General features: G+C 35.3%; 1 protein-coding gene across 2 annotated transcripts in view; it reads right to left on the bottom strand.

Annotated features, from left to right (window-relative positions):
* PRKCB (protein kinase C beta) overlaps positions 1-24,525 on the bottom strand; it is a 707,688-nt gene that overhangs the window by 277,375 nt on the left and 405,788 nt on the right. For both annotated transcript variants that reach the window (XM_044658176.1, XM_044658168.1), the window contains exon 8: positions 22,769-22,865. In XM_044658176.1, the coding sequence (XP_044514111.1) occupies positions 22,769-22,865 (97 nt within the window). The remainder of the gene's footprint in view (positions 1-22,768; positions 22,866-24,525) is intronic.

The raw sequence follows: 24,525 nt of genomic DNA on the forward strand, positions 1-24,525 counted from the left end.
GTAGGCTTAGAATTGTGCATAGTAGGTTCTGATTATTACATTTATATCTAATGAGTTTATTATTTCACCTTAATTTGTTATTTATTATTTGATTTTTTTTCTTTTTAATTAGGTTGTCTAAGGTTTCTTTAATCTCTTTAAAGCATCAGATTCGTGTTTTTTTTATTTCTATAGACTATTTGGATTCAATTTATCTATTTATTCTCTAATTTTCATTATTTCCTCTTTTCTGCTTATTTGAGGTTTGTTTATTTGTTAGTTTTCTGATCTTTAAATGTAATACTCAGTTAAACAATCCTCTCCTTTTCTATTTTTAATGTATTTTTATGTATTTTTTTCCTCTGATGTTAAGAAAAAGTCTGGGAACAAGTCTGAGCAAATTAACTTTAATATGAAAGCAAGCAAATCACACAAACCAAAGTTCTGCAGACACATCCAGCATAGTCTGAGACCCTGGGCATCAATTGTTATAGGTTTTTATAGACAAAAAGAGGAACTTACAGATTTATTTACTGCCCTTTCCAATAACAAAGTTCCTATATTAAGAGCTAATATCTCATTCACTATTCCTTTTGGGGGACTCTAGAAGAGGGTGCTCAGGGTGAAGATGGCAAAATGTCTGTGTCTTCAGTGGAATATTTATTTGAAAATTATAGGTGGTCATCATAGTCTCTATAGCCCTTTGCAGAGTCATCTCAAAAGCATATTTTGATACTGGGCAAATCAATTACAAAAACATGTAGAGGACTTACTTCTATATGTATATATGATTACAGGGATGTATATAAATATAAATGATTACCTGATTACTGCTACAGAATATATATTATAAATGTTATACTCAGTTATTAAATCAACAGTTACAACTTAACCATACAGTCTAACTAATAGTGATAATCTCTATTCTATAGATATTTTATTCAAATTTGTAATCAATCTTATAAATTCCATTTCCAATCACTGGATCAATACAATCTAAATGCATAGAGGGCTCTCTTCTATGAGTAGCACAACCCAGCAGAGGCATTTCCTTACTGAAGCACAAGGATATCATGAAAGTTACATTATAAGACTATAGTAGAATATAGTAGCACAGAATTAAATGTCACTCATCCACAAATTGCATCACTCATCATTAATCATATTCCCAAGAGCAATATTTTCCATGGTAGCAATTAAAATATTATAAACTGGACCCATGGGAATGTATAGTCTTGCTAGTATTTTAGTTGAGATATGATATTTATGGATATCTGGAATGGATGAAGAGACTTAGAAATAAGGGATTGCTAAAAATCTTGTAAATTATCTTGTCAAATAATTATTAAATCAATTATTACCTTATTAACCCTACTTTAAGCATTGTAATCTAAACCTATATAATATGAGCCTGTAAGAGGCATCACAGACTATATGGATCTTCATGATCATGGTTATCTTCTATTGCTGTCATCTTCTTCTTAGACCTTCTGGGATGATGTCTCTGGTATATCTTCTCAGGTTCAGGTAGACATCACTAAAATTTCTTATAAAATAGATTTTAATACAATTTAGTATAGTCACTAAATTTTTTTTCTTTGCCAATTGTTCGGTTATAAAGTGACAGATTTTATGATTCTACCTTCATTAGTAGAAAGTACATGCAATTAGAGAATTTGCACTAGAGAATTTGAATTTAAATTTAGACTTTTTCTTAAAAAGCCTGTGAGGCTCTAACCACAGGGTGGCATATGGTCTCTTTGCTAGTGAATGGAAACACAAAATGAGTAGCATACTCAGGTTAGCTAGGAGACTGGCCATGTGATCATATATGCCTTTTTCCCCCACAAACTTTCACTATTAATAAATGATTATAAATTAATATACAGTCTCCAGAAAATTTTAATCTTAATAAGATTAGGTCAATGAACTGGAAAGACAATTTTTTAAAAAACTAGAAAAAAGGACAAATTTTAAATCTCTAACTAAACACCAAATTAGAAATTCTAAAAATCAAAGATGAGATCAATAAAATTGAATGTAAAAAAATCACTGAATTAACAAATAAAACCAGGAGTTAGTTTTATGAAAAAATGAACAAAGTAGATAAAGCATTGATTAATATGATTTAAAAAGGAGAAGAAAAACAAATCACTAGCATTAAAGATGAAAAGAGTGAATATGAAGACAAAATTAAAGCAATTATTAGTAGTTATTTTGCTCAATTATATGCCAGTTATCAAAGGAGAAACCATTTTAGAAAAAAAGAAATTTAACAGTCCATAAATGCACTTCTCTTTTTAGAAAGCACCAGCACCAGATGGATTTATGAGTGAGTTCCTCCAAAAATTTAAAGATGAGCTAATTCCAATATTAAATAAATCATCTGAAATAACAGTTAAAGAAGGAGTCTTACCGAACTCCTTTTACGAAACAAGTTTCGTGCTGATACCTAAACCAGGAAGAGCAAAAACAGAGAAAGAAAATTATAGACTAATTTCGTTAATGAATATGGATACAAAAATCCTAAATAAAATACTAGTTAGATTACAGCAACCTATCACAAAGATTATGCATTGGGACCACAAATGTTTTATTCCAGGAATGTAGGAATGATTTGATATAATAAAAACTACCAACATAATATGCTATATTAAAAACAAAAGTAAATATTTGTAGTAAGAATTCAATCCCATGGGAGTCTATTCACAGTAAGAATCTAATCCTATGAGGAACACCTTCACATAAGTTGCCTAACACAGGGGTGAAGGCCTACTGCTAATAGAGCCAGGAATTATATAGAACAAGCCATTAGCTTTTATAAAAATTGGTTTAAGACTATAACTACTCCAACAGAGGAAAACCTTTGGCCCCATTTTGGAACTTTTGACTTTAAGACATTAAAAAAATTCAAATTAGCTGGTGGAAATAAAAATTCCAAAGAATTAGATTACTGGCATATTTGAGTTATGTTCCTTGTAAATCTACAAAGGTTCAACCAACTAGCCACATTTTTAGCCAGTTTTCCACTGCTCTTTCATATTCTTCCTCTCTGGCCTCTCTCCCATGGAATCAGCTTGTTTCCCCTTCTATCTTTTTGGGGACCTTCCACAAAGTTTCCTTTGTTCCTCCCTCCCCTACACATTCTTTTCTCCCAAGCTCAGACCCATTCTCTATTTCTTTTTGCTGTTCTGCCCCTTGCTCCACCCCACCCGCTAAGGCTTTCATTATTTCTGAACCTTCCCCCTCTACTCCAACTACTGAAGCCTTAGTCATTTCCATTTCTCCCTCCCATCACCTTCCAGGTCCCTCTGAACACAGGGTTTCACCCTGCTCCTATCTCAGTCTCCCCACCCAATCTCTACACCTCTCTTCTGTCCTTTCACTCTGCTTCTGCCTCAGCCTTACCACTCACTTTCTGCACAGAAGTCCTCACTCAGACTTGCCTTCTCCTTTTCTTCTCTACTTAGCCTCCATGCAGACTTTAGACTCAATAGTGGAAAATAATATCACCCCTAAGGGCATGTTTCTTCTGAGGGAAGTTACCACACATGATTATAGAGGCAAAGTGATGAAGTTAAGTAATTATATTCCATTCTCTCCTTCAAGTTTCAACATGTGCATAATAGACATATCCAGCTTTGATTGTGAACCCCTCATAGTATTCAAAAGAATTTTCATCCAGGCTGGAATGATGTAATACATCTAATGCATGTCTTACTCACTGAGGGAGAAAGACAGGCAATTTTTGAGGTCACTGATTCTCAAAATGAAGATGGAAAACAATGGCCAATATAGGACCCACAATGGGACTCCCAAATCCTGAGTACTATGTAAGGTTAAGTGATATCAAGGAGGCTCTATTGAAAAGAATGAGGGACTACTCTACTCACCCAGAAAATTGGCAAAAATCTGAATATGTTAATCAGGAAGAAAATGAGCATCCCAACTAGTTTTATGATTGAATATGTGCAGCTGCTAAACAATATGCAGTTTTAGATCCCATTTAGTCCACTGATGCTTGTATCACATAGCCTCATTTTGTGAACCACTCCTTCCCCCCAAATAAAAGACTATTTTCACAAGCATTGTCTATATTGGGCTATTACGAATATAGAACAATTGAAAGCAATAACTGTATACAGTTTTGAAGGGTGAGAGAGAGTAAAAGAAGGAAAAGCAGAAAAGGAAAAATTAGAAAAATTTAAACTGTATAGGGAAAGATAGACATCTATTTGGCTCTTGTTTTAACATCTGCAGTTGAGGAATTCACAAGTCCTTTAAAAGAAGTCATTAGTCTCTGACCCAGGTAACAGATAACACCTCGACATCCAAAGGGCTAATACATTGTTATTTCTGTGGCAGAATAAGTCATACAGCAGTAAATTATAGGAAGAAGAATCAAGAATTTTGAAATAGAAACTGGAATAATAATAGATACTCAAATATGGTCTGCACTTGTCATGATGCAGACCATGGTCCCCTCAAGGCAACTGTAGTCATTGTTGGGGACGCCAGGTGAATAATGAGAGGAATCATGATTTTTATCCCTATAATTGTCTGAGGATTCTTTGACTTTATTTCCAGCCCTCCTTCCTGACAGTCAGGAGATAGTAGCTTCTTCCTGTGAAATTCCAACAGATATCCCCGAATCATTCTGGCCTTTATCCTCTTCTCGTGCAGGCATGCTTAAATCAGCTGTTCCTATTCAGATTACAACAAAAAGCGGCCTTCCACCTTCCATTTCTCAATACTCTTTAGCCAAGGAAGCTATTAAGAAGATATCCCCAATAACTGATTCATTGATTGAGTAAGCGATAATAATTTCATGCAAATCTTAATATAATTTGCCAGTTCTCCAAGTCAAAAAGCCTAAGCCAAGTACTGATGAGAAACTTGTTTATCTGTTTGTACAAAATGTGTGCAGTTAATTCACATGTTATACCTAGCTATCCAGTTCCAAAACCTGACACCATCATCTCTCAATCTCTAGTGAAGGTCAATCCCTGTTCTGATTTTTTCACTCATTCTTATCCATATACAATTAAGAAAATATTCACTTTCACTTGGAGAGCTTTCCAATGGAAATGGATTCAATTGCCTCAGAGGTATGTAGAGAGCCCAATCTTATTCCCTCAAATTTTATAGCAGGACTCAGCTACTGTAATTTTTAAAGGTTTTACTTTAATTCAATACATTGATGATTTGATTTTAGTGGCACCAGATGCAGAGACATGCCATGAAGATAGTAGGCATCTCCTCTTAGAGCTCCCCTGAGAAGCCACAAGTTTTCTAGATCAACAGTATAGTGGTACATTCCAAAAGTAGAATATTTAAGCTTTATTTTAGCTGCTGGAACTCACTACATTTCCCCCAAGTGTACTGAAACTATTTAGCAACTCTCTGTTCCCTCTTCTAAGAGGTAACTAAAAGCAATTTTGGGGGTCATAGGGTTTTATAAACAATGGATTCCCTGTTATGGGAATATTACTAAGCCCCTTGTAGCTGACTAAAAATACAGCCCCTGAATGACTTCATTTAAATTCACAACATCTCTCAACTCTCACAGAATTAAAACAAGCCTTTCTATCTGCCCCTACTCTAGGAATTCCAGACTACAAAAGCCATTTATTTTGTATGTACATGAACAGAAGTGGAGTAGCTTCTGGGGTCTTGACTCCAGTCTTGGAACCCACATAGCACCTAGTAGCTTACTATTTTGCACAGCTGAAAGCAGTGCTGACCAGACCACATAGCATCCTGCCTTCAGGCTATTACTGCCACAGTGCTGCTGGTGAAAAAGGCTTCAGACATAATCCTGGATTCTTGTTTAACTGTTCCCTGTTCCCATGAGCTTGAGGTATTACCGCCCCAACACAGAACACAGGCATTTTCAGATCAAAGACTTGCAAAATATGAGATTAATTCGTTATGGAATAAAACAATCTCCCTTAAATGCTGTACAATTCTGAATCCTGCCACATTGCTTCCTGATTTGCCAGTCTCTGGGGAACCACTATATGGCTATCCATCTGAGGTGGACATAACTAAGAAGTCCTGTAGTGATTTCTCTGACACACCTGTAGAGATTTAATTCTCTACACTGATGGTTCTTCTATAAGGGATGGCACACACTACATTGTCACTGCAGTTATTTCAGACAATGATACCATCTCAGTAGCTTCATTACCTTGATATTTTAGTGCTCAAGAAGAGGAATTAATGGCTTTTAAAATTTCAGGTGAAAAAACTAAGGGAAAGAAAGTAACAATTTACACAGATGCTTTTGGGGTCTGTCATGTTGTTAGGATGCTTTAGATACAGAGGGGTTTTCTGACTTTTGCTGGCAAGATTATTAAAAAGCAGGGATCATTAAAAAACTCTTTGCTCTTCATCTACCTTGTTGTCTATTGTTTATTGTTCTGCCTATACAGGAGGGACCATCTCTGTCTCTAGGGGAATTCAGTTGGCAAATACTATAACTAAACTTGTGGCCTTAGAAGGACCTGAATTAATTTTGATTCTGACATCTGATAATGAACCAAATTTCTCTCTCTTATAATGAACAGGAAGTAGAAAAGTGGAAGCACAGTTTTAAATTAATGTGTTTTGGGTGTCTTCAGAAGGAAAAACCCTTCCTCCCAGAAACTTCTATCATCAAATATGCTTATCTATTCATACTTTGGATTTCAGGGGATTGTGGATTCCATTGAAAGAGTTTGGGTGGCCCCAGGTAGTATCAATATAACCTCCCATATGTGTGCCCTACAAACTAAGCATATATGCAACCCACACCTTTTGAACATTTATTGATTTCATCAGTGTGCCTAAAGATGGACATTATAAAATTTTTTTTGTCATAGAGAACCAGCTCACTGGATAGAAGCCTTCCCTGGTATTTATGCTAAAGAAGTTTTTGTTGCTAAAATGCTACTGAAAGAGATTATTCTCCAAATTGGCTCAATACACACATTGATACAGATAGGGATACTAATTTTTACTGATTCTATTTTATCACAGGTTTATTCTTATTTGGGAATTACTCCCAAATTCCACATATGCTACCATCCCCAGAGCTCAGGCCAACTTGAACATATGAATAGAAAATTTAAGAACATAATTGGAAAACTATGCATTAAGACTCATTTGAAGTGGCCTTACATTCTCACCTTAGCCCTATTTTACCTGCACAGCATATTTAGGGGAGATTTACATGTCTCACCATTTGACATGCTTTTTGGACATTCCTTCTATACAATTCACACTTTTTTCTCCTGCATACACATCATTACTAGGCAGGCATCTAGTACAGGAATTACATGTCAAATTACATGGATTTCATGACTCTGGGGCAGCAGCACAGGCAGGATCCTTGGACTTCTCCTTCCATGATCTTCATCCAAGAGACACAGTATATACAAACAACTTTTCAGTGAATTGGAGAGATCAGACTGCTTGGTAAGACCCTTTACAATTGTTGCTAACTACTCAAACTGCCATCAAAATTGAGGGAAAAGACTCAGATTCCTTAGTCTCATATAAAACTGGTACATCTATTGGTACTGATTAACTGAACTCTGTCACATTATTGCCTTTAATTTTGGTTTTCCTTTAATTTTTATTCTTATCTTTTTGTGATTAGGGATTTTATAAATAAACTAATTTAGCTTGCTCTGTTTTTTTAAAAAAATGCCACCCTCATATGGTGCTATTTTGTTCTCACCATTAAGCCATTTGTAGTTTTCTCTTTTGTTCCTTCTTCTGATGACTGGACTAAGGATAATGCTATTATTAATGTCCATAGACAAATAGGACGTATTCCATACTAAAGCAAGACCACTGGATATCATGGTTGCTGTGTCTGTCACCTGCTCCATTAGAGCTCTCTTTTATCATGACAGCAATTCCAATCCATATGAATGAGACTTTGCCACAACTTACACCTCATGAGGGTCATATACTGCAAGGCAAGCCTTTTACCTCTTTTGCTCTTGTTCTATGTCACATCAACGGTGGCAGGTGGAACCCATCTACCTGGTTACAACCATTATCATTGGTCTTTGATATTTTCAGTTTTCAAATCTCGTTTGATTTTAACATGCCTTCTAAGGTAATTTTCAGATATATGGGAACCCCACTCCCATTGACTGAACATTTACTGAAAGGAAAATTGTCTTATTTCTTTTATATTGTTGGTCATAAACCAAGTTATCAAATATAATCCTTTAGACAAGTTACTATAATTATAATTTTTAGAGTTAGACCCAGTTATTAAAATGTGTATAAGATATCCATTTTAGTAATATAATCTTAATTATAATATTAGAAATATGTATCTTGATGTATTGGAATACTCTAGCAATCCACAATATTAAGGAATACAACTTTAGGTCTGGGTAGTTATCTAGGGAAGCTGAAAACCATGCAGAAGGAGCTGGGTTCACTGATAGTGGAGAGTAGAGCTACCCTGAGAAGATAGCATGAAAACAACCTTGTTTTCTTCAGGTATTTGATATTTAAAGATTTATGCCACTATAGGATCCCAGAATATTGTGGCCAAGAAAGGTTGCTCTGGCCTAAGTAGGATGATAGTCAGCCTTGTATTGAACTTTGAGGACTTTGTGGCAAATGCTTCAAATTCTTATTAACAAGAACCACTGCATGTTTCTTAACATCTTCTGGATGTTCTGATGTATTAATGACTTATGCTAACTCATTATCAAAAACCTATAAAACGTACTGCTGAACATGTATATGAGGTCTTATTCCAAACTGAATGTCTTAAGGTCTATAACTTTAATTTACCACAATTAAAGTTTAGATCTTCAACTCATGATTATGGCCCAGAGATTTTTTTTTTATTTCTCACATTAACCTCCTTTGACTTGTGTGTTAAAAAAAGGTGAGGTACCATGAACAGCAGATATATGGGTGACAATGTGAAGTGCAACCTCACTATTCCATTCCCTACCACGAAATTTATCTGTGGCAAGACCTAGCTCAATAGGATAAAGGATAGGACATATAAATACATGTTCTTTGCAGTTCTTACTGCCTCATCACAGTTGAAGACAGATTTCTCATAGGGTTTTGTGACCCCTGGGCACTTCTATGTCTGTAACTCCTTAGCTTACTCTTCCCTTTCCCAAGGGTAGTATGGGACCTGTGATTTGGTCTGTGTAACCACACCTGTGCCAGTGCATAATCATTTTATTGGCTAGGTAGCTAAGTCTACAGCTAGAAATCTGGACACTTGGTGGTAGACATGGAGCAAGGGATCTAGTCCTAAATCACTAGCCAATTGCTCTGCAGCACAGAGATTTTTCTGGCCTGCTATACCATCTTTAAGTAAGATGGTGGTAATTTATTCCATTAGGAATATCTCTGCTGATGTTGAGAAGTTGGCTCAGGATACAATTCAAGCCATTTCCTAAACTTCTAAAACTATCTCCTTCCTCCAGGAGGAAAATGACTCCTTGGCAAAAAGAATCATACAAAATTGGCTAATCTTTGATATGCTTACAGCTCCTTTTGGGGGTGCCTGTGTTCTTATTAATCAATTTTGCTGTTTTTATATAAATAAGTCAGGTGAAATAATTATAAATGCCCATAAGCTTCAATCCATTTTAAATAAAATTCAGAATATTGCATTAGAGACCCAGGTGACATCTGATAGTGCTTGGTGGAAACTATCATGGCTCCAGGGCATAGGTTTTTTAGCAATTGTGACTAAATGGGACTTATTAATTTTAGGAATTTTTGTCCTTTTCAGACTTTTGCCTTAGTTGTTTTTTAAAGTCTATGCCAAGCTTTTACCAGGGGGAAAATCTTAAGTATGTGTGTACTGAGAATCATGTTCATGTTAGAGCTATAATAGATTTAACTTTTAAGTAATTAACCTGTATTTTAAAAAATATATTGTTTATTAGGGTTTGAGAAATAACCTTATTTTTATGTTTTTCCTTCTTTTTTGTTTTGTTACTCTTAAGTATGCTTTTTTAAAAACTTGAGTTTATGGAGTTATACCTGGTTTACAATGTCTAACAGACCTGACAACATCGCATACCCCAAAGCTTAGACTATTGAAATCTGCCATTGGTGATTAAATCTTCTGAGACTATAACCAATGTTTGAGTCTGATTCCAGGAAAAATTACAAAAGGACTGCTAACAAACCCCTGATCAGTGCTGATACACTGATAATCACAGATGTCAACAATCCCTGTAAGGATGATAAATGTTGGTTCCAAAGTGGGCTGCCTTTCTCTGGAGAGATTTGAAAGAGTGACTATTCAGCAAAGTTCTAAGGTAGGTTTCTTCTGACTGAGCCAATAAGGCACGAGAACATCCCTATTTGGCTTGAACCCCAGTTTGCTATCCCTATGGCTCTTGTATAGGGTAGAAATCAGACCACAGAATCACATTCTCCTTTTTGCCATACATACCTTTGTCCCCCTCTTTTTTCTATGGAATGGCAACTTGATTTGGCCATGACAGATGGTAAGTAACTGCAATATTGTTGCACCTGATCTACATGCTTGTAGGATATAAGATACCTCCACTAAGCCTTGAATATATATTGGGGACTTATGATTTTTATTGATCTATATTTTTTCCTCTTAATTTTGGGAAAGGTGATTCATATATTTTGGGGTGAATTAATTATTGCATTTTTAAATGAGTAGCCTAACCATACATCCTATACCACATCTATTGATGTTACAAAAGAATATTCATGGTTTTGGAGCATAATTTTGTGTTACCATCAGGTTATGAATGTAGGATTAGATCTTGGCCAGTATCACATCCTCCTGAGGGAGAATTGTGAAGTTATCCTAAAGATCCATAGACTAAGAACTTTTTAAAGAAATTTTAGGGAAAGATATTGCCAATAATGCAGGCCAGAAAAGCAGATCTCCTAGAGAGATGCTGTGAGGACCATCATGATACCAGATAGAGCAAGAGAAGATGTTATCAGAATCAGACACTGCATCAGGAGTCTCTGAGTGAGCCTTTGGATATAATAATTTGAACTGAGGAGAGTTGGGTCCTACATCCACTTCTATCCTTTCCATGAGCCATTATTTTATCTTGACTGTAAAACCTGTGTGCCAAAAAATGGAAATGCTTCTCAATGGCTCCTTGCCAATGCATCTATTAATTATTTTTAATATCTAAATGTAGCTGGACACTCCATGAAATACATAACATCTTTGGGCTCTTATGCATCCTGGTGAGACAATCCTGAAATGTTTAGATATTATATATGGGATGATTCATTGGGAAAACTAACATGTCTACCAAAGAATCTGAGGGAGGATTTTGTGAGTTTAACATAAATCCATACCCTTCTTTCCTTTTAAAAAGGACTGTTTTAGTCTCACCTCTACCCTTGAATTAGGTTAAGAACAAGGCCTGAGGCTTCGCTGTATAAGGAGGACACCTTGTGCATCAATGGCATCCTGAAAGATGCTTCCCACTTGTCTCGCATGGCTCTTGGTGTCTGAAAGACTGGCCTCTGACACAGATTGAAGTCAAGTCTGTCCAACCAGGGAGACCCAGGAAAAGTGACATCATCATGGGTATAAGTTATGGATCACAGAAGTTTGTCTTCTCTTTCCTAGGAAGTAGTGTAGGCATTTCTCTCCTGGTGGGGCAGTGTGAAGTCTCTTTGCTAGTGAATGGAGAGATGGTGTGAGTGACAAGTTCAAGTTAACTAGGAGATAGGCCATATGATCATGTGCCTTTTTTCTCCCCAACTCATTTTCACTATTTAATAAATAATTATAATTAATATACACTCTCCAGAGAATTTTAATCTTAACAAGAACAGATCAATGAAGAGTGAATGCAATTTTAAAAGGCAAAACTAAAAAAAAAAGACAAATTAAAAATCCCCAACTAAATACCAAATTAGAAATACTAAAAATCAAAGGTGAGATCAAGAAAATTGAATGTAAGAAAATCATTGAATTAAGAAATAACACCAAGAATTGGTTTTATGAAAAAATCATCAAAGTATATTAACCATTGATTAATATGATTTTAAAAGAGAGAGAAGAAAACCAAATCACTAGCATTAAAGATGAAAAGGATGAAAATACCACCAATGAAGACAAAATTAAAGCAATTATTAGGAGTTATTTTGCTCAATTATGTGCCAACTTTTAGAGGAGGAAATAGATTATCTAAATAAACCATTTTAGAAAAAGAAATTGAACAGGCCATAAATGAACTTCTCATTTTAGAAAGCACCAGGAATAGATGGATTTATGAGTGAGTTCAACAAAAAATTTAAAGATTAACTAATTCTGATATCAATTATTTGAAATAATAGTTAAAGAAGGAGTCTTACCAAACTCCTTTCACGAAATGATTTTCGTGCTGGCACCTAAACCAGGAAAAGCAAAAACAGAGAAAGAAAATTATAGACTAATTTCGTTAATGAACAAGGATACAAAAATCCTAAAAAAAACACCAGCTAGGAGATTACAGCAATATACCACAAAGGTTATATATTGGGAACACACAGGATTTATTCTAGAAATACAGGGACAGTTTAATATAAGGAAAACTATCAAAATAACTTATTATATTTATAACAATAGTAATAAAAGTCATATGATTATATCAAAAGATGCATAAAAAGCCATTGACAAAATACAATACTTATTCTTATTGAAAACACAAGAAAGCATAGGTATAAATGGATTTTTCTTAAAATAATATGAAGCATTTATGTAAAGTGATCTGCAAGTATTGTTTGAAATATTTTTATATTTTTTAAAAGAGAGATTTTTATTAAAACTAAGTTAAATATGAATTTATGAGATAAATAAAACCAAAAATATTAACAGAAATGACTGCAGAAGAATAAAAATCTCAAGACATGAAAATTTTTAATGTAGTTTTATGTTAATATATTATCACAAATAATAAACTAAAAGCCTTCTCAACAGAATCATGAGTTAAACAAGATGTTCATTATCATCAATATTATTCAATATTGTATTAGAAATGCTAGCTATAGTAGTCAGAGAAGAAAAAGAAATTAAAGGAACCAGGATGGGCAGATAGGTAATAAAACTCAGATTATATGATAGTATATATGGAAATATATATTATCTGTGTGCCCAGCTGTGTGACCTTGGGCAAGTCACTTGACCCCTATCGCCCACCCTTACCACTCCTGGGCTAAGGACAGTCCCTAGCCCGGATGAAAAAGGAGGAGGGTTGGGCGTGGGGCTAGCAACCCCACCCTGTAAAAACTACATCTGCTAAAGAAACTGCAACCTAAAGTAGGGGCAGTTGGGCTAGCTCAGTGGATTGAGAGCCAGGCCTAGAGACGAAAGGTCCTAGGTTCAAATCCGGGCTCAGACACTTCCCAGCTGGGTGACCCTGAGCGACCCATTGCCTACTGGTTGTGGCCCTATGCTCCTAGAATGGAGTCCCAGGATAAAAAAAAATATATGTATATATATATATATATATATATATATGGAAAACCCCAGAGATTCAACTAAAAGGTTAATTGAAAACATCATCATTTTTTAGCAAAATTAAAGAATATACATAAAACTACATAAATCATTAGCATTTTTATTTTATTTATTTATTTTAAATCCTTACCTTCTGTCTTAGAATCAATACCATGTATTGGTTCTAAGTTAGAACAGAGAGGGCTAGGCAATGGTGGTTATGTGACTTGTCCAGGGTCACACAGCAAGGATGTGTCTGAGGCCAGACTTGAACTTAGGACCTCCAGTCTCTAGGCCTGGCTCTCAATCCACTGAGCCCCCTACATGCCCCCTCGTTAGCATTTTTATATATCACTTACAAAGTCCTGGCAGGAGGAGATAGAGATACCCTATTTAAAATAACCACAGACAGAATAAAATACCTGTGAGCATACTTGTCAAAATAGACCTAGCAATTACACAAACATAATTATAAAACACTTTATTGCACAAATAAAGTCAGATTTAAATAACTGGAGAAATATTCATTATTCCTGGGTTGCCAGAGCCAATATGATTCTACCTAACCAATCTACTTATTCAATGACATCCAATTAAATTGCCAAAAAATATCTTATTGAGTTAGATAAAATAATAACACAATTCATTTTAAAGAATAAAATATCAAGAATATTAAATGAATTAACAAAAAATGTAAAAATGTAGCAGTACCACTGTATTATAAAGCAGTAATTATCAAACTTGCTAAGAAACAGAAAGGTAGATCAGTTGAAAAGAACAGACATGCAACAAAGAGTAATAAAATATTATAGTAATCTTATATTTAACAAAATTATAGATCCAAGTTTTGGGGATAAGCACTTAATATTTGGTAAAAATTGCTGGGACAATTGGAGAGTAGAGCCTAAGGATAGGCCAATATCTTACACCATTCACTAAGATCAAAATGTATATATGACTTATACATAAAAGAAGATATCATAAGCAAAGTAGAAGAACAGGGAACACACTATCTATCAGATTTATGAATAGGAGAGGAATTTATAAGTAAATGAGAGATGGAGAGAATTGTGAGATATAAATGGATAATTCTGATTACATTCAATTGAAAAGTTTCTGTACAAATAAAATTAACATAGCCAAGAAGGAAAGAAAAAATTAGGAGAAAATTTTTCAGTTTCTTAGATGGAGGTCTTATATCTAAAATATATAGAGAACTTGGTCAGATTTTTAAGAATAAGAGCCAATATCCCAATTGATAAATGTGCAAAAGATATGGAGAGTTTGGAGATGAAGAAATCAAAGCTATAAGCATATGAAAAAATATTCTAAATCACTACTGATCAGAGAAATACAAATCAAAACAATTCTAAGATATCATTTCATACCTATGAGATTCGCTAAAATGATAAAAGGGCAAGATGACAAATGTTGGAAGGGTATGGAAAAATGAGGACACTAATAAAATGTTGGTAGAACTGTAAAGTGACCCAACCATTTTGGAGAGCAATTTGGGATTAAATTCAGTTCTAAAACTGTGTATACTCTTAGACCCAACAATACCATGATACACAGATACAGAATTAATATTTGAAGAATAACTTGTGAATGCCCATCTCCAGAGAATGAACTGGAATACAGAAACATGAAAGACACAAATATATACATATATGTATATATATATATATTTCTTTTTGTCAGATAATACTTTTAGTGTAGGGAGGGGGGAGAGGGGGTAAGATGCCTGGGAATAAATTCTATTAAATAAATAATTTAAAAAAAATAAATATAAAATAAATAATTTCATATATTTAATACAGTTTGTTAGAGGCAAAATTAACTACATGCACATATATTCTAAAATATATCTAAATAAATTCTTCATGGATTTTAATGTTCAAATATGCAATTTTCCCTTAGTCTGCCCTGTAGATAGGATAAATAAATGGAAACTTAATATTGGTATTATTCAGTCTTGGACATATGTACAAAGTCAGTGTGCAGATAGTAAGAGTGACTATCATAGGAAATGATGGAGAGGCATGGGCACAAATATTAAATCCCAGAGTTTTACAGGAATATAATGTACAGTAGTTTTTACATAGTGAATTATTGGTTCAGAAATGTATTCCATACTATTAGATACAATTTCATGACTTTCTAAATGATCTCAAATGAAACTTACTTTACCCTAATAACGTCAATTTAGTCCATTTCAAAGTGACTTTATCTAAGCACGGTTACAAATTCAGCTCACAACTCCAGCTGGGTTCCTACATACTTCTTATTAAATTATAAGAATTTAAAGCAAAAGACAATTTTTATCACAATCCAAAATTGAAGGGAACATTGAAAGAAACTCCTCTTTCATCGTGAAAACAAGTAATAGTAGCATTTAGCTTATCTAAAAGATCTCTTCCCACAGTATTCACAAGCTCATTAGGCGTGAGTAGAAAAGAGTGGTCTACTGACAATGGTCACAAAGTGACATGTTCAGTGGACAAAACATCTAAAAGCTGAGATTTCCTAGTAGATCCAATAATAGATTGGGTCCCTACTACAGTATCAGAGGATTTCAGCACGCTAGTTAAAACAGGCATAGTGTAAGGAATCACCATTTTAAAAAGTAATTTAAGGTTCATTTGTGTGGGAGGAGATAAAGACAGATATTGAAAGTGCAATGAGACCATCAGAATCAGAGCAAATAAACTCATCCTCCCCCTAATGAGACTCCACCTACTCCATACGCCTTTATACTATGGACTTCTGTGATGTATATTCCTAGTACCAGATATTGATTTCTGTCTTTGCTCAGATTGGCACCCTTTATTCTGGTTTCTAGGGGCCTGTCTCTGATCTCCACATTTCTTCAGATAGTCTATGACCATATGGCCCATTCTCCCACAATAAAAACAATAAAAAAGATTTATTTCTAAATATCATTTAGAAAGTCATGAAATTGTATCTAGTAGTATGTAGTACATTTCTGAACCTATAATTCACTAGGTAAAAACTACTGTACTCTATATTCCTGTACAACTCTGGAATTTAGTATTTGTGCCCATGACTCTCCATCATTATAATTAAAAGATTATTGGGGCATTTAGCCTGGGGCCATCATAAAGATAGTGTTCCTTTCTGAATTAGCCTTCTTCTTTCCATTGTTCCTCTTTTTTCTCATATATATATGCAGGGCAATGCACTTGGGTTCCCTGATATTTTTCTCATGCCAGCTAGGAAACCTATTCTGAAAGAATTCTCTAATCTGAGGAGAGAATTGGTCAACAATGGCTCTATTCATGATTCATGCTTCCCAAAGGTTGATAGACTCTAATGCTGAAAAACCTCTTTGCAGTCTTACATAGGTGATCAAAGAAATGGCTTGGGGGTTTCCTCATCTTCCTGAATAACTTCCTGAAACCTACTGAAGTTATATGGTCTAATGGAACTCGTCTCTTTTACTCTAAGTGCTCTTCTCTTTTATGCAAAGCTGTCATAATCTGAGGACAGTTTGGATCCTAATAGAGGTTCTGAGTTGACCAGTTTTGCTGAGCATTCTGTCCCTGGGGCATTCCTGCTATCACCAGCCTACTGGTTGTTTCAATAATGGCATTCTTTTCCTCAGGAGGGATAAGTGTGTTTAACAACTCAGTAACATCTCTCCAATTGGGATTAAACCCTTTAAAGATTATCTGAAACTGATTAGTGATGGTAGTAGTGTCCTCATCAAATTTTGGAATATTTTTTCTCCAAGTAGCATGATCAGAGGAGCTAAATGGGTGATGAATCTTGATAATAACAATCTCCCCTATGTCATTGTGGACTATCTTTTCTCTCAAAGGAAAAGCCCAGCTATTTCCTCATTTAAACTGAGTATTCTAGAGGAAGAGGAAAAAGATATGGTACCATTGAGGTCTTCTCTTCTATCTGCTTCTTTGGGGTTTTCCATGCTAACTGGGTCTTGTTCTCCAGGATGAGTAGATTTCAATAATTCTGCCCCCAAATTACCAACATTTCATTTGTCCAGGATATGGTGTTTCAAGGGTCCTTCTAAGTTCTCCCAAGACACCATAGTTTAGAGACCCATACACCAGTCAAGATAAGTTATATGAAGAGTTTCTCATGGTCTTTGACCAATTCTCACTTGATTTGATGACTTCAGCTTTTATTTGTACGTGGGCAGGCAGTTTTCCCTTCCCTCCTGCCTTAAGCAGTTGGCCTAATGGAGCCTCAAGTTGGACAGACTTTTCCCCTTCCCGTTTTATAATTGCAAGCTTCTCTGAAAAATTTCTCAACTCTAGCAAGTCTTGCTTGTTTTATCTTATCATAGCACACAAACTTTATCTACTAATTACACTTAAAATACTTTAGACCACTTAAGCAAAATGATTGAAATCTTTATATTTTTAGTTTTTAAAAGCTATTTTTCCTGCTTAGTTCAATAAATCTATAGTTATCAACAACTTAATAATATGTATATATAAGCTAAATTCTAAATCCTTAAATTTAGTTTCTAATGATTCTGTCAATGGATGAGACCCAATTTTCTTATGAATCAACAAAGATAATTCATATATAACTAATAGATATACATAAATGGATTTATTTTTTCCTGTTATGAACAAGTCCCTTTAGAGAAATAGTGACAATATACTTTAAGCCCTCCACTAAGTACATGAAAACAGACATACAAACAATAAATCTATATATCAGAGAAAAGTTTTGATGAGTTTCTTACTAAATTACCCTATCCATTTTTTTTTCATATAAAAGAAACTAGCCAGAGCCAACAGAAGGGGGTGAGTGGCATGGCCAAGCCCCCCTCTCAACTTGAGGGATGGAAAGCTTGCCAAATCAGTCCTGGGAGCGAGAACTCTTAGAAGCTATCAGAGCTTCTGGGGCTCAAAGGGAAGATGAATCAGGTTTCCCTCTTTACAGCAGAGGCTTCCCTATGCTCAGAACAGTTAGGGACTTTGGTGAGGCAGGGGTCCAGAGGTAGGGGTCCCTGCAGAGAAAGGGCCCAGTGAATCTAGGCAATCCTCTGGAAGGACCAATGGAACCCTCCTCAGTCCCATCTGTTAAGAACAAGTCTCAGAACAAGTCTTTTGAGCAAATTGACTTTAATATGAAAGCAACCAAATCATATTCAGCAAAGTCTGAGACCCTGAGCACCCATTGTGATGGGTCTTTAGAGTCAAAAAAGAGGAATTTACAGATTGGTTTACTGTCCTCTCCAATCACAAGGATCCTTTGCTTAGGAGCTAACATTCCATGTACTGTTCCTTTTGAGAGGGTTCAAGGAGGGTGTGCTCAGGGTGATGATGGTGAAATGTCTGTGTCCTCAATGGAACATCTGCCCCTTATCTGTGGTCATCTTAGGTTCTATAGCCTTTTGCACAGTTATCTCAATCACAAAAGCAGGGAGACGACTTAGTTCTATTGGTCTCTATGTTTATAGGAGTCTTTATGATCATAAATGATTACCTCACTACTCATATAAAGCATATATTAATAAATGTCATACTCAGTTATTCAATCAACTAATAACTGGTTTATCTCTTACTATTAAATCAAGTCACAACTTAATCACATTGTCTAAGTAAAAACGTTAATAATACCAAATCTATGGATAATCTTATCACTGAAGACCACTTTAGCTGCAACTCCAAAATTTTGTGGTTAATTTGTCATTGTCAATGTCTTTCACATAATTATTCAGTCAGTAAATAAGCATTTGTTAAATGTTTACTATTTACCAGCTTTTGTGATAAGCACTGAGGATACAAAGAAATGCAAAAATAGCGCCTTCCCTCAAAGAATGTACATTCTAATTGGGAAGAAAACATGTAAACTAGATACATAGAAGATGTTGGTATAGTTAGATGAAAGGTTCATTGTATCCATTGTTTCTAAGCTTTGCTCTTTGAGCCTTCCCATTATTTCGGATTTCATTAATGAGTTCCCATTTGGTTATGTATTCTTTGTTTGTGATTCCTAAATTATTTTTTATAAATCCTTACTTTCTTAGAATCACTATTATGTATTGACAGAATAGTAAGGGCTAGGCAATAGGGGTTAAATGACTTGTCCAGGATCAGACAGCTAACAAATAAATGTCTGAAGGCAGTTGAACCCAGGACCTCAAATCTCTAGGCCTGACTCTCAATGCACTGAACGAGCTACCTGCCCCCTATTATTTTTGTTCTATTACAGTCTTTAAGTAATTAGGTGCTACCTTTTGACATTTAATTATAATACCACTGGGCTCTAAGACATGATCAATTAGATTACAAGTTCCATGAGGGATATGTATAATCTTTAGTCATTTAATACAAAAGACTCATAAATGTTTTGGCTTTAATTTCTCCAGAAATTTGTTCAAGCATATATTTTTCATTTTTGTATATCTTTCTTTTAAATTTATCCAATACCAAGAGAGGAATATTAAAGTCTACTGTTATTACCATATCATTATATATGTCGTCTTGCAATTCAGTTAATTTTTTCTTTATAAATTTATATGTAATGGCATTTGATGCATACAAGGTTAATATTGATATCGATTTGATATTTATCTGGCATAATACAATATCCTTGTTTATTTCTGTTTATATTGTGACTCTTTTATTGTCTTGTCTAAGTGAATGAAATTGAAAAAAATTCAGGCAAACAGAGGTTAAGTGACCTGTCCAGGTTCAAACAGCTAGCAAATATCTGAGGTTAAATTTGAATTCAGGTCTTCCTGACTCCAGCTCCAGCACTCTATCCACTCTACCATTAGCTGCCTTAGTAGAAAATTTTCTATGTCACAATTCATTCAATCCAGTTCTATCCCTTAAGTTTTCCATTATCATTTTCCTTCCAATTTCCCATGCAATCTTCATCCTGGGTCCATCCACACCCTCTTGCTTTTTATGGTGACACACCCATATTTAAAAGATAGCAGGGGCAGCTGGGTAGCTCAGAGGATTGAGAGCCAGGCCTAGAGATGGGAGGTCCTGGGTTCAAATCTGGTCTCAGACACTTCCCAGCTGTGTGACTCTGGGCAAGTCACTTGACCCCCATTGCCTACCCTTACCACTCTTCTACCTAGGAGCCAATACACAGTATTGACTCCAAGACACAAGGTAAGGGTTTAAAAAAAAAACAAAAAACAAGATAGCTACTTGGCTTAGGTTAAAGTGTCTATCACTAAAGATCAGATTGATGCTGACTTGCCCACATGTACATCAGACCCATCATTGCATTACTTCAATAAAGAGCAACCATCATTGTACAGTATATCATAGATACATATTGATTTCTACATGTTGCATAACACTTTCAAATTGATGCACCTTATTAGTTTTTTTTTCCATAATTACCTTCAGCTATGCTGTTGCATGTTATTGCAGGGAACTACTTCCCATGGTGCTATGGGCCAAAAATAAATGTAAACGGCATTTCACCTTGATGATATCTCACATAGACTAATATAAGATTAGTACTCATTAATAGCCAAAGGTTAGTTCTCCAACTATTTTCTGTTACCTGTGGAGAGGGACGGTCAGACTACCCAAGGAATCTTTCTCTCCTGGGAACACACAGATGAGAAATGATCTCCTCGACCCCCCCCTGAATGAGCAGGTTCAAATGGAAATATACTATTTTACACAAATGGAAAACTAGGGCTAGAATCCCAACACTATTGGCTAGAGCTTTACTGGGTCAAATGATCTCTCTGGTCCTTAATTATAAAATACACTAAAGATTCATGAGGAAAAAAAGAAAAACAATACAAAACCATGCCTTGAAAAAGAGGATCAATGAAAAATTTAACAGAATCACAGAGAACAGAAAGTTCAGGAGACAGAGAGAAGCAGAGTAATTTGTTTTGTTAAGCATAATACACTTTAAAACATAGTAGTTCAGAGATTCACAGAAATCTTTTCATGTTCTTTATATGATGAAATGTTCACTTTGTTTGATATTTGTCAGACTTACAATATTTTTTTTTAAACCTGCCTTGTGTTAGGAGAGGCAAGTGGCCAAAATGAGATTGCCATAAGGTTATGCCTGCTGCTTTTTTTTTTCAGGTCTGTTGTGTTCATGGGTGTCAGTGGGTGAGAATCTTCCAGCTATGTGGCTAAACTTGCTTCTTACACATATATGTTTTCATAATTTCTCTTCTGGAATATCAGTTGTATTTGCAGGGTAGTTAATTACTACGGTGATAACTTTTGGTGCTTGCCAGTCATACATTACTGAAAGATACTATCTGATAGTTTCTGTGCTTTTCATTAGTGTAGGAGTAAAGATTTCCAGTTTCCAAAAAAATTATGCCTTTCTTGTCTCATTCAAATCCTATCCATTCAGGCTTCTCCATACAGTGGTAACAGTAAAGCATAATGAGGAGGGAGGGTTGGAAGAAATGCTGTTTTAGGAGTCAGTTGACCTGGAAGGGTTTTTTTCCCACTTCTGCCACTTAGTACTTGTGTGACCTTGGACAAATCATTTAACCTCTCAGTTAACTCAGTTTCCTTATTTATGAAATGAACTGTTTGAGTAGGTGGCCTTTGAGGTTTCTTTTACCTCAAAACCTATGTTCCTATGACCTTAATATCTCTTTCAGTTCTATATCTGTGACCTTACAAAGACCATCCCAATGCGAGGAAGTCATTAGTTCAGAATCTCATGTAATGCCCGAAAGCCAGCATTTTGATAATGTTTTAATTACATGTATTATCTCAGAACCCTGGGATATAGTAACTAGTGTTATCCAAATCTCATAGATGAAGAAACTGAAATGAACAGAGGTTAAGTGACTTGCCTAGGATCACACATCCACTAAATTGCTGGGACCAAATGAGAGCTCAGGTCTTCTTGATTCCATGACAAAATTGCTATCCTCTATGACACCTAGATGATGATTTTATTTGTTACTAAAGAAAATATTCATATATCGATCTCAATATAATTGGCCTATGTTCTAAAGAAATACCAACAAAACTATATGAACCTGTGTTGGTGAGGCCATGGCACATGTGCCCTGGCATGCTGGAGAGGGCTGCTCTGTCCCCCATCTCCATCATGCTTGAGGACATTTTTTATATTCCCTGCCCGTCTGCCCAGCAGTCCAATGCGGGCACCTCCTCCCTCCACTGTCTGGGGGTAATGCAGGGAATTCACAGGCAGCTTGATGGTGCAGTTTGGGCATGCAATCTCTAAAAGGTTCACAAGTGCTGATAAACTATAAACGTGAAAGTCATCACATATTATATAGATGCAACTCTACATATACCAGAAAAACAAATAAACAAACAAACAACTCACTTCAAATTTCTGCCGGAGCTCTTCATTGCCTTCTTCTCCTTCAGGAGGGACTGGAACATTAAAATACTCTCCTTCTTCCTGACTTAGTAATTTAAACCTATAGAGACAGAATCAGAGTAAGTAAAATGACTATTATCAAGGCTGATGGTTTAAATAATATTTATGTTTCCTCCAAAAATCAACACGTATTTAATTTTATTTTGGTGAACTTTTCTTAGCTACTTCCTACCAAACGTAAAAAAAAATTAGCTCACAGAAAAAACTTAACTCACATTTATGAAGCATTTTAATGTTTATAAAATTCTTTCCTTTAAACAATGCTGAACCCCCATTTTACAGATGAGAGATATGAGATTCACTAAAGTAAAATGAATGATCCAAGATCATGAAAATAGTAATAACAACTCCCATTGGTATGAGACTTTATATTTCCCAAAGAGCTTTTCTCAGAACCTTTTGATATGTATGTTACAACATAAATGAGAAACCTGATGAAGTGACTTGCTCAGGATCATTGAACGACTAGTAATGTGAGCATCTTGGCTAGAGAGAGAATTTAAGAGCTATGTGTTGTCAGCATTATAGCAAAGAGTAGTACCCAGCTGCTCAGAGCTGTAGTGGGCCACCATTAAAGATACATTGGAATAAAATGAAATAAAGAATTAAAGAGAGTTGTCAAACAGACATTTCTGTGAAGCCACAGAGCCATTTTAATTATTTCAGAGAATGTCTTTGATTCAAGTGAGTCTCTGAGGCACAGTAAAGTTATGGGAGAGATTTTGAAGTAGATGCATCTCTTGATATCTCCCCTATGATATTAACCCCTGAAGAAGTATAACCAGAAGGAATGATGCACGCCACTATATTTTCCCTCTGCCTAGGAATCTTGGACATTGTAACTATATCTGGTACTTCCCCAATGGCCAAGGGCCAGTTTTCTGTTAGGTAAGTTTGTAATAGTAAGACTTTCTTTAGTCTGACTAGTTGCATATTGTATACAACACTCATCCCATTAATCTCAGTGTTGGTCCGAGACCCACAGACCCAATGGGCATCATGGATCTATCTTTATCTTCTCTTGCTCTTTCTTTTATCTCATTGATTGTTCACAGCTTAAAGGAACAGCTGTGTGAACTGCAAAGAGTGATTACACAGGATGCATTATAAGATTGATTGCCTCTCCATGCCTCTCCACAACTGATATGGCTGTACCCTGGTCTCCCACCAGAGTTTCTGCCAGGTGGCCACAAATATTTGGGGTCCACGTGAACTGGCATTCGAGACATTTCTTTGTAACAGATCAAAAATGGGTTTACTTTCCTAACAGGAAATTAGGGCAAAATATCTACAATCTGGCAGTTGCCTTGATAGAAACAGAGAGCCACCTATTGGGAGATTATAAGAACCTTAAAGGATATTTCTTGGTGATGCAATTGATAGAAATATAATGTAGTTACTGAAGATCTGAATGAAAATTAAAGATTTGCATATAGTGCTTTAAGACTTGCAAAGGACTTTAGGTAGATTATTTCATTTAATATAACAAGGGGCCCAGACAATGTTTCAGCAATTACATTCAATCCCAGATTGGGAAAAAGAAATAATTATGAAATTAGCAAATGAAGAGGTAAAAGACTGAATTTCAGGGCATTGGGTTCCCATGCTTGGTTGGAGAAATAGATCTTAACACAAGAAATGAAGACTGAATAAACAAAAAATGGAGAGGGAGAATTTGCATCCAGGAGTCTGGTATAGTT

The sequence above is a fragment of the Gracilinanus agilis genome, chromosome 1 (genome assembly GCF_016433145.1).
Source record: "Gracilinanus agilis isolate LMUSP501 chromosome 1, AgileGrace, whole genome shotgun sequence".
NCBI classification, from domain to species: Eukaryota; Metazoa; Chordata; class Mammalia; order Didelphimorphia; family Didelphidae; genus Gracilinanus; species Gracilinanus agilis.